Source organism: Camelina sativa, chromosome 1 (assembly GCF_030686135.1).
Source record: "Camelina sativa cultivar CO46 ecotype springtype chromosome 1, ASM3068613v1".
NCBI lineage: Eukaryota > Viridiplantae > Streptophyta > Magnoliopsida > Brassicales > Brassicaceae > Camelina > Camelina sativa.
In genome coordinates, this window is record NC_141880.1 from 6,813,479 (window position 1) to 6,826,093 (window position 12,615).

Genomic DNA, 12,615 nt, shown 5'->3' on the forward strand with positions numbered 1-12,615 from the left:
TCCTCCATTGGTTCTGAATTTCTCTCAATCAAATCTTCACTATTCTCTGTTTTTTTTTTCATCGGCAACCAATCAGACTCCTAGTAAAGGTCACTAATTCCACAATTCAAACTTATAAAAATGCAACTTGAACCCTTTACTAATTATTCGTGCATAATACAATTGATATACGACCCTATGATTTTAAATTTTTTTAATAATATAATCGATATCTCTTTTTTTGTCTCTCTCTATTTGTATCAATTGGTGAATACTCTCTCTGTAAATTTTATACTATATGATGTCTGATGCTAATCTTATATGCCATAGTTTAAACAAATATTAACGTATTTTTTTTTGGTTAATTAAATATAATATATATAAATATTAACGTATTGCGGATACATTCCTTTAAAATACATAGTTATATATTTTTCCTGGACCCATGCGTAAACACGTTATCTTAGGTTATGACCAAATATAGAAAGGAAAAAAACTCCAAATATAAAAGAATATTATTTGGAAAATTATAAGAATATGAGTTGGTCAAAAAAAATTTAAGCGTAATAATATTTTTAAGCGTTTTTGATAAAAACATTTTAATATTCCTCGTGGATCACGAATTTATAGACTAATATTATTTAGAATTGTAGGAATTAATTAATAGCCTATATCCGGATCTAAGAAATCAATAAATATCTTGATATTATTTAAATTATTTATTGGTCAATTATATTGGCTTATTCGAAGAGGTCAATAAATTGACACTTCAATTCATCACTAATCACCACTCTCTCTCTTTGAAGGTCAGCTCTCTTTCCTCTCTATCTCTTGTGATAATATAATTTTGTAAATTTTAGCTAATAGTTGAAGTTAACAATTTGTTTTCGCAGTTACTCGTAATATTAGTAAAAAGCAAAAAAGATGGCTCAAAAGGTGGAAGCACAAGGAGGGAAAGGAGGCAACCAATGGGACGATGGATCGGGACATGATGCCGTAACCAAGATTCAGGTCGGAGCAGGTGCACTCGGCATTCAATACGTTCAGTTCAACTATGTCAAGAACGGAAAAACTGAAGAAGCTCCTCTTCGCGGTATCAAAGGCCGTGTTATCCCAGCTGATCCGGTTTCTATACCTTTTCCTTCCCGTTGACATTTTTTAATTTTGTTATATATTTAGCTTCTTTTTTTATTTTTTTTTTGAGGTTATTAACATTTTGATTTTGCTCTCTACAGTTTGTGATCAACCATCCAGAGGAGTACTTGGTTTCTGTAGAAGGTTGGTCTAACCCTGAAGGTCTTATTCAAGGGCTTAAGTTCAAATCCAACAAGAAAACTTCTGATGTCATTGGATACGATGATGGTACTCAATTCACTCTCCAAGTTAAAGACAAGAAGATCATTGGCTTTCATGGGTTTGCCGGAGAGAATCTTCATTCTCTTGGGGCTTATTTTTCCCCGTTGACTACTTCAACCTCACTGACTTCTGCTAAGAAGCTCCCTGCACTTGGTAGTGATGAAGGAACTGCATGGGACGATGGTGCTTACCATGGTGTTAAGAAGGTGTATATAGGTCAAGGCCAAGATGGTGTGTCAGCCGTTAAGTTTGAGTATGCCAATGGTTCTGAAGTGGTTGTTGGAGCTGAACGTGGAAAGGTGACTCTACTCGGATTCGAAGAGGTACTAATAGATTGCATTTTTATATTAAAGTTCATGGACTAACTAAACGGTCAGAGCGTTAAACCCATTAAAATGCAACCCAAACAGGCCAATCTATTTCAAACCCATTTACTTATATTCTCTATCGTCGTAAAGTCAGATTGATTTCTATCAGCCAATACTACATTTTTATATATATTTTTGGTTGTCCTCCTTGTAGTTTGATATTGATCATCCGAGTGAATACATCACGGCGGTGGAGGGCACCTGTGATAAAATCTTTGGAAGTACCTCTGCGGTTATTACCATGCTTAGGTTCAAGACTAACAAGCGAACATCTAATCCCTTTGGGCTTGATGCTGGCGTACCATTCGTACTCAAAGAGGAAGGCCACAAGTTTGTTGGGTTCCATGGAAAAGCCACTGAGGTGCTTCATCAATTTGGAGGCCATGTCGTCCCCATCACCAACTGATCATGACATCTTTCTTTTGATTTCCATCTAATAAAATATCAGATCTCTTAATTCTGTCTTCTAAACATGTCATTTGGAGTCTCTTAATGTCTCGGCGGTGACCTTTGAATAAGCTGTTCTACCTATGATATTTCTGTTTGAATTTGGGCAAGTGATGTGAATGTTATGTTGTTTTGTTTTCGGTTGGTTTGTAATTCAACTCGTAAACACTAAAAATGGAAGGTTTCTCTGCCAAACAAAAAAAAAACCCAAAAAATGTAAGATTGACAAACATCAAATAAAATTCAACTGTGTTTCCTATTGAGAAGTTAAATAACATAATAGGATAGAATAATAAAATTACCACTTGCCCACTTGGGATGGTTTGTTTTTGTTTGTGAATTCATGCTTTGTAAAGAAATGGGCCGGGTTTACGTTTTTTTTATTGCATCTAGCCAGTTTTTATAAGAAAACCTAAATCTTCATCATCTAGATCTTGAATAACACGCGTTGCCGCAGTGGAAACACAGCTCACGTCAACGAGTTTTGTGTCGACGTACACGTCAACTTTGAAGTTTTAAAGAAGAAGTATATTATTGAATTGGTATTGTTATCCATTTTTCTAACCCCAATATGAATAAATACCGCTATTCACGAGCAGGAGACAACGAGATAACTTAGGCACAAAACAATATTCTATACGAAACAACAATATTTAACTCCGATATTGCAATTAGATTCACTTTCCTTTTTATGTTACGATTTCAAACAGAACGACACCAAAAATGGAAGTCACAAAACTAACCGTTGTGCTCGTTCAAACAGAACAGAAGGCATATCATTATTTTATCAAGAAACGTGTACTCCTATCAAACCATGCATACTGAAATTCAACTCATTTGCTTCATGTACACAACACTTTAATATTTTAATGAATCGTGAATCATGAGATTATACGACTGTCTTCTACTAATTAATTACTGCCCTATATTCCAGCACGTCAATAAATACCCATGCAATTCTTCGTAAATGGATCACCAAACTCTCTCTCTATCTATCTCTTATCAGGTCAATTCTCATTTTCTCATCTGATAATACTTTTGTCGCAAAATTGGTTATAAACAATTTTTGTGTTCGTAATTACAGGTAATATACGAAGGACTAACCAAAAGAAAGCAAAAGATGGCTCATAAGGTGGAAGCGCAAGGAGGTAAGGGAGGAGCTGTATGGGATGATGGTGTTTACGACGGTGTTAGAAAGGTGCATGTAGGGCAAAGCCAAGATGGTGTGTCGTTTATCAACGTTGTGTACGAGAAGGAATCACAGGAGGTTGTCGGAGGTGAACATGGAAAAAAGTCACTACTTGGATTCGAAACGGTACCTATATATGTTAAAATGGTTGCATATATCGATCCGTTATTGTCGTTATTTTGCATAAATTTGCATTGTGTGTTCTTCAAACCACTTAACACTCAATACTAGGGGTACTGTACGTGTTATGACGTGATAAAAGCTCGCGGACCAATCCATTTAAGCCATGCATGTTTAAATTTGGGTCGGATCAAATTCTAATGTTTATTTAGGGATAGGTCTGGTCCGGTCCGGTCTATTTAGGACCAAATTGATCAGATGCATGCCATACTAAACCCGTCAAACCCATCAATTTCTAAAATAAAATGTTTTAGTTAAAAGTATAGAATGATTTGCAAAACCACAAAGACCAAGTAAAACCTAATATTCTTTAAAATGACTAAATTACGCCTAATACAATATACTGTAGAATGAAAAAATCAATACAAGTACAATATCCCTACTCAAAGAGAGGTATCTTTCTATTGTTGCAGTTTGAGGTGGATGCAGACGACTACATCGTAGCAGTGAAGGTGACCTACGACAAAATATTTGGCTATGACTCCGACGTAATCACATCTATCACCTTCAATACATTCAAGGGAAAAAACTCACCACCTTATGGATTGGATACTGAAAACAAGTTTGTACTCGAGGAAAAAAAAGGTGGCAAGAAGTTTGTACTCAAGGGAAAAAATGGTGGCAAACTTGTTGGGTTCCATGGACGTGCTGGCGAAATCATATATGCTCTTGGAGCGTATTTCACTACAACCACAACTCCTTTGGTACCAGCCAAGAAACTACCGGCAGTTGGTGGTGACGGCGGAGCTGCATGGGATGATGGTGCTTACGATGGTGTTAAGAAAGTGTATGTAGGGCAAGACCAAGATGGTATATCTGCCGTCAAGTTTGTGTACAGCATGGGTGCTGAGGATATTGTAGGAGATGAACATGGAAATGATACTCTACTTGGATATGAAGAGGTAATGCTTGCTTGCTTTTTCTTTCATTGTGAAGTCTCTAACACTTCCCCTCTAGATGATGAGTTTTTTTTTTACTTATTTATCTCAGACTTAATCAATTTAACCGTTTAAATGTTATTGAATCGTGAGAAATTGTAGATTTCGAAATTATATTCAACTCGCAATGAGTGGAAAACTCATAAATTTTATATATTAGTGTTGAGTTATCTTTATTTTCGATAATGAACACTATGACTTATTTAATTGTTTTATTTGGTTTTCATTAATTGCAGTTCCAACTTGACTATCCAAGTGAATACATCATCGCGGTTGAAGGCACATACGATAAAATTTTTGGTAGTGAAGCCGACGTCATAAATATGCTTAGGTTCAAAACTAATAAGCGAACGTCTACACCCTTTGGAATTGAAGCTGGTATAGCCTTCGAGCTCAAAGAGGAAGGTTACAAGATCGTCGGGTTCCACGGAAAAGTCAATGATTTGCTTCATCAGTTTGGAGTCCATGTCCTTCCGATCACAAACTGATCATCACATTCAATCCCACCAAATTTGTCACTTGTGATATCTTGATTGGGTTTTCTACTTTTTCTTGTTATGCTTGTTTATGTTATAATAAGTGTTTTTAAGCATGGTCTCTTCTGTGAAGTTGTTATGTCCTTGATGTTATATGTGATTGGCTTTAATAAAGGTCGTTTGATTCAATTTGTATTACTTGCACATAAGGACAAATCCCTATATACTCATACTCAGCATACTCATATATAGATAACATAATGTCAACTATCTTTTTCAATAAAAGTGAAATCTTAATAATCCTTCTAAAACAAAGGCATCAAATGATTTAGTATTATTCTTATTATTATATTGTATTATATATATACACTATTGAATTTTTGACGCTGTCTACACTTAGATTTTAGAAAAATATGATCTTTTAAATCTCAAATATATTCAACCGATCTCAACTATAAGAATTTTTTTCATTGATTTTCATGAATGAATCATATTATACATTTGAAACAACTAAACTCATTATCAAATTAGAATTAGTAAAAAAAAAATTATCCGACCATTGCTCAGAAAAATTATGTAGATTTTTGGTTAGACTTATGTACATACTACTATCAGATCATCAATATCAACCACTCAAATTCAACTCATTTGCGTCATATTCACAACAATATAATTTTTTTTAAGACTCGTGAATCACGAGATGATATATCAACTCCTACTCCTAGCTATGAAATAATACTGGCCCATACTCAATGAGATCAATAAATACACATGTATTTCTTCGTAATGATGTATCACTAACTCACTCCCTCTCTTTGTTCAGGTAAACTCTCACTCTCCTCTCTGTTAATAGTTTTGTAGAGTTTGGTTAAAAAAACTAATCGTGTTCGTGTTGAGGGATGAATTTTCGATTAATCCTGCAAAAGAGAAAGGCAAGAAAAGTGAGATTAAGATGATGAAGAACCAGAAGTGTGTAGGGCTGGGCAAAATAACCGATAACCAAATAACCGACCGAAACCGAACCGAAAAAAACTAAACCGAACCGAACCGAAATTCTTCAAATACCCGAATGGTTAGTAAAAATCTATATCCAAACTAACCGAAACCGAACCGAACCGAACCGACAATTAAATGGTTAACCGAAATATCCGAAAACCTAGAAGATATCAAATATTATATACTTAATATTATGCAAAACTATAAAATAAACTTAAAATATAAATTATTTCTAGATTCAAAACAATTAAATATTTTAAATAATCAATATATGTAAATGTTATTATTTTGAATTTACAAAGTTAAATACTATTTTGTAAAATTGAATCAATATTTTTCCCTTTTTTGTATTTTTGTTATTGTATATTTGGTTAATTTTGGTTATATTCGGTTAGTTTTGGTTATATTTGGTTTATTTGGTTAATGTTAATATAATTTATGTTAGTTATGGTTATTTATTTAAATAACCAAACCGAAACCGAACCGAAAGAAACCGAACCGAACTAAACCGAAATTTCATAAATATCCAAATGGTTACTATATTACTATATCCAAAATAACCGAAACCGAATACAACCGAACCGAAACCGAATGGTTAACCGAATGCCCAGGCCTAGAAGTGTGGAAGCTAAACGAAGAAGAAGAAGAAGAATCGTGAAAGAAGAGAAGTCGAGAAGGACAATGATGTGTTATGGGCCTGCTGGTGTATGAGTGGTCAAGGCCCATGTCAAAGAAGAATTGTTAAAGGGTTTAGTTAAGACCCACTTGATTGTAATGTTGTTCTGTTAAGTTTTAACTAAGTTAGTTAAGTCTAAGTCTTTAGAGTTGGTGCAAGTTGATGAGAACTGTTAAGAGTACAAGTTAGGACATTGACTTGTAAGGTGTGTAGCCGAGCTAGTGGAGATTTGTTGGTCTAGAGCTTTTGAGTAAACTATGTAAGTGTGAAAAACTTTGTTATAAGGAGGTGTATGTGAGAGTGTAAGTAATAAGAAAAATATGAATGAATGAATGAGAGTTCTAAAAAATTGAGTTCTTTGAGTAAAGAAAAGAAAAAGAAACAAATCTGAAATCAAAGTGAGAAGTTCAACATGGTATCAGAGCGCAACTTGATCCTTGGAGCCTGTTAAAGCAAGAAAGAAGAAGTGAAGAAGTACTTGAAAAGTAGAAGAAGAAGAAGAAAACTGAGATGGCGATAAACCTGCAATCACCTCATCTTATTGCAGTCTTTGATGGCAGAATTACGAGTTATGGTCTGCAAGAATGAAAACCACACTCATGAATAAAGATCTTTGGGATGTTGTTAAAGATGGAGTACCTGAAACTGGAGCTGAAGCCGAACCTGCAACTCCAGGAACATATAAGAGCAAAGAAACTGCAAACCTGAAGGCACTCAAAGCTAAAGATATGGCTGCTCTACAAATCATTCAGCATGCAGTGGTTGATGCGGTGTTTGACAAGATCATTTCTGCAAACTCAGCACACCAAGCATGGAAACTTCTGGAGCACTCCTATCAAGGTAATGAGAAAGTCAAAACTGTTAGACTTCAGTCGTTAAGGAGAGAGTTTGAAAATCTGAAAATGAAAGAAGGGGAAAAGATTAAGGCTTACTCGGATAGGATTCAGGCTGTAGCAAATCAGATGAGATCTTTAGGTGAGGGTAAATCTAACTTTGATTTAGTAGTGAAAATGCTGGCTTCTATGCCAAAAAGCTATGCCGGCTTGTCATCCTTAATGGAAGAAACAAAGGATTTGAACAATGTTACATATGCTGAGCTGCTTGGATCTCTGGAGGCACATGAGAAGAAATTCTTTCCAGAGGATGAAGAAGAAGCAGAAGGAGCCTTCTATGCACGGTTTCGAAGTATGAATGTGGAGAACAAAAACAAAGAAAATCCGGGGCAGACAAGTTATAGAGAAAAGATGGTGTGGTTATTGTAAAAGGGACAATCACAATGAAGATGTATGTTGGCTCAAGAGTGGAAAATCAGACCTGCTCTCAATGGAAACAGAGACACTAGAAGCTGTTTTCACTGTGGAAAAGTAGGTCATCTAATCAGTAACTGCAAACTCAAGAATGGAGAACAAGCTCAAGTTACTCAAGAAGAGAATGAAGAAGAAGAAACCTATCACATGTTCACTGCAAGACAAGAAGACCAAGAAATACTAGAAGAGAATACCTGGCTCATTGATAGTGGATGCACAAATCACATGACGCCATATGAGAAGTTGTTTACTCACATCAACACAAGCTTCAATATTCCTGTACGTGTAGGTAATGGAGCTATGCTGACAACAAAAGAAATGGGTGATGTTGAAATCATGACAAAGAAAGGCAAGAGAATCATCAAAGATGTTCCACTAGTTCCAGGAATTACCAAAAATCTGTTGATCTCAAATGATTGAAAGAGACTATGAAGTTGAGTTTAATCACAGAGGTTGTACCATTCACGATCCTGCTGGAAGGAAGATAGCTGAGGTACCTATGATCAATAAAAGCTTTTATCTGAGAATGTCAAAAAATGAAGAGGCAACAATGGTTGCTATAAAAGAAAAGGTTGAATCATGTTGTCAAGGGACTGGATATACGGCTGGAAATCAAAAGGTGTCACAAACTTGGTCTATTAAGAAGAATGCTGAAGGCCTGAACAAACCTGAAACTCATCAACCTAAGAAGAATGAAGCTGGAACTGTGAAGGAAAAAGCCATCGCTGGAAGTTAAGAATCAGGGAGGTTCTGAAATTGGAAAAGAAGAAAACAAGGATAGAGGAGTCGAAGATGTGAGCCCAGGATGCAAAGTGAACAAGATGGTGATCAAAAGAGACACCGTGGAGAAAATAGAAAGCTCACCTAAGGTTGAGAGGGAGCAGAAGTGGATTAGAAAGGAAACATGCAAGAAAAATGCAGAAAATAATCAAGCGACAGAGAAGGAGAATCAAGTAACAAAGCACAAAGGATTTGGGCTCCATAAGTTGGAGATCAATGGCAAAAGTGAACTTGTTGAGAATCAAAGGCTGATATTTCAAAAGCAAAACAAGGAAGAGGTAAATGGATTACCTTTGCTTGGATCGAATGCCATCAAGTTTGGAGACATAAGTTTGTGTCCAGAGCCTCTGCAAAAGAAGATCAAAGTGAGTTCAACAGAAAGTGAATCAAGCCTGAACAAGAATGAAAAGATCATTGTTCAAGAAGGAGCAACAAAACTCAACCAAGGGAAAATCACAGAAATCCCAATTAAGAAGGAGATCGGAAAATCAAACTCGCCGATGACCTATGCAGATGTTCTGAAAAGTGGCTCTCAGATGAAGAGAAAAGGAACCTTTATTGGAGAAGTAAAGGCGTCAAAATTCAAAATCCCAACCTGGAATCAAGAGTCCAAATCGAAAACTCAAGAGGGAGTGTTGAGGGATGAATTTTCGATTAATCCTGCAAAAGAGAAAGGCAAGAAAAGTGAGATTAAGATGATGAAGAACCAGAAGCGTGGAAGCTAAACGAAGAAGAAGAAGAATCGTGAAAGAAGAGAAGTCGAGAAGGACAATGATGTGTTATGGGCCTGCTGGTGTATGAGTGGTCAAGGCCCATGTCAAAGAAGAATTGTTAAAGGGTTTAGTTAAGACCCACTTGGTTGTAATGTTGTTCTGTTAAGTTTTAACTAAGTTAGTTAAGTCTTAGTCTCTAGAGTTGGTGCAAGTTGATGAGAACTGTTAAGAGTACAAGTTAGGACATTGACTTGTAAGGTGTGTAGTCGAGCTAGTGGAGAGTTGTTAGTCTAGAGCTTTTGAGTAAACTATGTAAGTGTGAAAAACCTTGTTATAAGGAGGTGTATGTGAGAGTGTAAGTAATAAGAAAAATATGAATGAATGAATGAGAGTTCTAAAAAATTGAGTTCTTTGAGTAAAGAAAAGAAAAAGAAACAAATCTGAAATCAAAGTGAGAAGTTCAACAGTTCTTAATTACTAATTACATGTAATTTTCTAAAGATGGCTCAAAAAGTTGAAGTAAAAGGAGGAAAAGGAGGTAACCAATGGGATGATGGATCGGAACACGATGCTGTGACCAAGATTCAGGCCGCAGCAAGCGGGAACGGCATTCAATATGTTAAGTTCGACTATGTTAAGAGCGGAAAAACTGAAGAAGCCCCTCTTCGCGGTGTCAAGGGCCATAGTATCGCAGCTTACCCGGTTCTTATACTTCTTTCTTGTCCATTGGTCTCCTTCTCTTATTAGTATATATGTCGAAAGTTTATTTTTGAAGTATTGACATTTTGATCATGACATCTACAGTTTGTGATTAACAATCCAGAGGAGCATCTAGTTTCGGTAGAAGGTTGGTATAACCCTGAAGGTCTCATTCAAGGGCTTAAGTTCAAATCCAACAAGAAGACTTTTGATGTCATTGGATACGAAGATGGTACTCCATTTAGGCTCCAATTTCAAGACAAGAAGATCATTGGCTTTCATGGGTTTGCCGGAGATTATGTCCACTCTCTAGGAGCTTACTTTGCTCCATTATTAACTTCCAGTACTCCTTTGATCCCTCCTATTAAGCAAGAGGCAGGGGGAGGTACCGGAGGAGCCTCATGGGATGATGGTGTACACGATGGCGTTAGAAAGGTGCATGTAGGGCAAGGCCAAGACGGTGTGTCGTCTATCAATATCGTGTACAAGAAGGGTTCTCAGGAGGTTGGAAGAGGTGAACATGGCAAGAAAAGGCTTCTTGGATTCGAAACGGTATGTATCATATTTGCTTCCACTCGTCAATATATAGTTTTCTTAACTTTGCATTATTAATTCTTCAAACTACTTAACACTTAATAGTACGAACGTTATGGTGGGCTAGCTAAAAGCTTGCGGACCAAATGACCAACCTAGTTAAAATTTGGGTCTGATCAAGTTTTTAAGCTTTGGAAAATGAGAACCAATTAACGTATCTACTAACAAGAGGTATCTTTGTATTGTTGTACGTAGTTTGAGGTTGATGAAGACGACTACATCGTAGCAGTGCAGGTGACCCACGACAAAGTATATGGCCAAGTCTCTGACATCATCACATCTCTTACCTTCTATACATTCAAGGGTAAAACCTCTCCACCCTATGGGTTGGAAACCGAAAATAAGTTTTTACTCAAGGGCAAAAATGGTGGAAAACTTGTTGGGTTCCATGGACGTGCTGGTGAAGCTCTACATGCTCTTGGAGCATATTTTGCTACAACCACAACTCCTTTGACTCCTTTGACGCCTCCTCCCAAGAAACTATTGGCAATTGGTGGTGATAAAGGAAATGCATGGGACGATAATGCTTACGATGGTGTTAAAAAAGTGTACGTAGGACAAGCCCAAGATGGTGTATCTGTCGTTAAGTTCGTGTACGACAAAGACGCTCAGGATATTGTCGGAGGTGAACATGGAAAGAGTACCTTACTTGGATTCGAGGAGGTACTTAGATTTTATTTTATATCAAAATATATTTTATATTTAACAATAAAAGAAAAACAATTAGCGATGAGCATATTGGTTTATATTATTTGGGTTCTTTGGATACATCACCAAGTGAATACATCACCGTAGTTGAAGGCACATACGATAAAATCTTTGGGAGCGAAGACGTAGTCATAACTATGCTTAAGTTCAAGACTAATAAGAAAACGTCTTCTCCCTTTGGACTTGAAGCTGGCACAGCCTTCGCACTCAAAGAGGAAGGCCACAAGATCGTCGGGTTCCATGGAAAAGCCAGCGAGTTGCTTCATCAGTTTGGAGTCCATGTTATGCCGATCACCAACTGATCACATGACATCTTTCTCTTTCGATTCCATTGAATTTGTTATGGTCTCTTGAATAAGTTGATATATTTGTGATTTTAATAAAGGTAGCTGATTAGATACATACTAATTGCACATTAATTTCCATTGTGAACAACGGTCCATATATAAAAAAGTCGCTCCAAGTTTGTTTAGCGTTATAACGTCTTAATATATACGTGTATAATATATATATATGATGATATCGGTATAATTAAGTTCAATCTTGTCTTTATATACTTTTCTTTTGACATTTAGATCTATTGTTATTTAATTTCTTCAAATTATTAGATATCATAAACAGACATGACCAAAAAAAAAAAAACCCTGACATAGAAACTGTATGTTCCTGGAAAGAAAGTCGCAGGAGTTGTTGGGTTTGCTAATTACAACCATTTAAAAGATATAAGAAGACCAAGCTGCGCGCATTGATGCTAACAGTGTTGAGTGGTACGTGTGGAATGTTGGTAAGTGTTGACGGTTGAAAGTTATTTTAGTTTCTTTGTTATCATTAGACTTAGCTTTTCTAATATGTTATCAAACCTCGAGTATCATCTTTGATAGCATTTTGCAAAAAAAAAAAATAACGCACTATTATATAATGCAATGTCGTTGAATATTATTGATGTGTACTTTTGGGGGTAAATTATACTTTGACTTTCTTGGTAATTTTGGGTCATCTGGTCGGCATTGAATTGGTGCAATAACTATTAGACATGCATAAACTTCGCGTTACCAATCGACCTGAGTTCTTCGACTAACAACCCAACCAACCAGAAAGACATAGTACAGTCTAAATCCGGTTTCTCATATGCGCATGTGACGTTGTTGCTATGAGGAGTCAAAACCCATAAATAACAAGTTAAGCCTTATTTCATGTTCAATTATCACT

General features: G+C 36.2%; 4 protein-coding genes across 53 annotated transcripts; 3 read left to right on the top strand and 1 right to left on the bottom strand.

Annotated features, from left to right (window-relative positions):
- Positions 1-672: 672 nt before the first annotated feature.
- Positions 673-2,288, top strand: LOC104781311 (PYK10-binding protein 1). Its single transcript, XM_010505951.2, has 4 exons — positions 673-785; positions 873-1,104; positions 1,215-1,658; positions 1,858-2,288. The coding sequence occupies exons 2-4, from the start codon at positions 904-906 to the stop codon at positions 2,107-2,109; spliced, it is 897 nt and encodes a 298-aa protein (XP_010504253.1). The 5' UTR covers positions 673-785; positions 873-903; the 3' UTR covers positions 2,110-2,288.
- Positions 2,289-3,084: 796 nt separating this feature from the next.
- Positions 3,085-5,122, top strand: LOC104781319 (jacalin-related lectin 32). Its single transcript, XM_010505963.2, has 4 exons — positions 3,085-3,156; positions 3,235-3,465; positions 3,933-4,421; positions 4,694-5,122. The coding sequence occupies exons 1-4, from the start codon at positions 3,118-3,120 to the stop codon at positions 4,943-4,945; spliced, it is 1,011 nt and encodes a 336-aa protein (XP_010504265.1). The 5' UTR covers positions 3,085-3,117; the 3' UTR covers positions 4,946-5,122.
- Positions 5,123-6,865: 1,743 nt separating this feature from the next.
- Positions 6,866-9,536, bottom strand: LOC104781329 (uncharacterized). 50 transcript variants are annotated; one of them, XR_015594702.1, is made up of 11 exons: positions 9,288-9,494; positions 9,136-9,210; positions 8,984-9,039; positions 8,581-8,662; positions 8,305-8,409; positions 8,107-8,215; positions 7,920-7,989; positions 7,538-7,773; positions 7,269-7,426; positions 7,138-7,181; positions 6,866-7,049 (listed from the first exon to the last, which is right to left on the bottom strand). XR_015594702.1 is itself a non-coding variant. In XM_087507414.1 (11 exons), exons 4-7 carry the CDS (start codon positions 8,589-8,591, stop codon positions 7,979-7,981), a joined length of 231 nt encoding a protein of 76 aa, XP_087363540.1. In that variant the 5' UTR covers positions 8,592-8,662; positions 8,984-9,039; positions 9,136-9,210; positions 9,288-9,536; the 3' UTR covers positions 6,866-7,049; positions 7,138-7,181; positions 7,310-7,437; positions 7,538-7,773; positions 7,920-7,978. The 50 variants fall into 50 exon arrangements, 13 of the variants coding, with proteins under 13 accessions (XP_087363540.1, XP_087363530.1, XP_087363519.1 ...); XR_015594683.1 differs by having other exon boundaries at positions 7,310-7,437; positions 7,920-7,959; positions 9,288-9,486; XR_015594704.1 differs by having other exon boundaries at positions 7,310-7,426; positions 7,920-7,959; positions 9,288-9,485.
- Positions 9,537-9,891: 355 nt separating this feature from the next.
- On the top strand, positions 9,892-11,781 carry LOC104705042 (jacalin-related lectin 33-like). Its single transcript, XM_087507464.1, has 4 exons — positions 9,892-10,107; positions 10,210-10,656; positions 10,894-11,361; positions 11,433-11,781. Exons 1-4 carry the CDS (start codon positions 9,907-9,909, stop codon positions 11,706-11,708), a joined length of 1,392 nt encoding a protein of 463 aa, XP_087363590.1. The 5' UTR covers positions 9,892-9,906; the 3' UTR covers positions 11,709-11,781.
- The last annotated feature ends 834 nt before the right edge of the window (positions 11,782-12,615 follow it).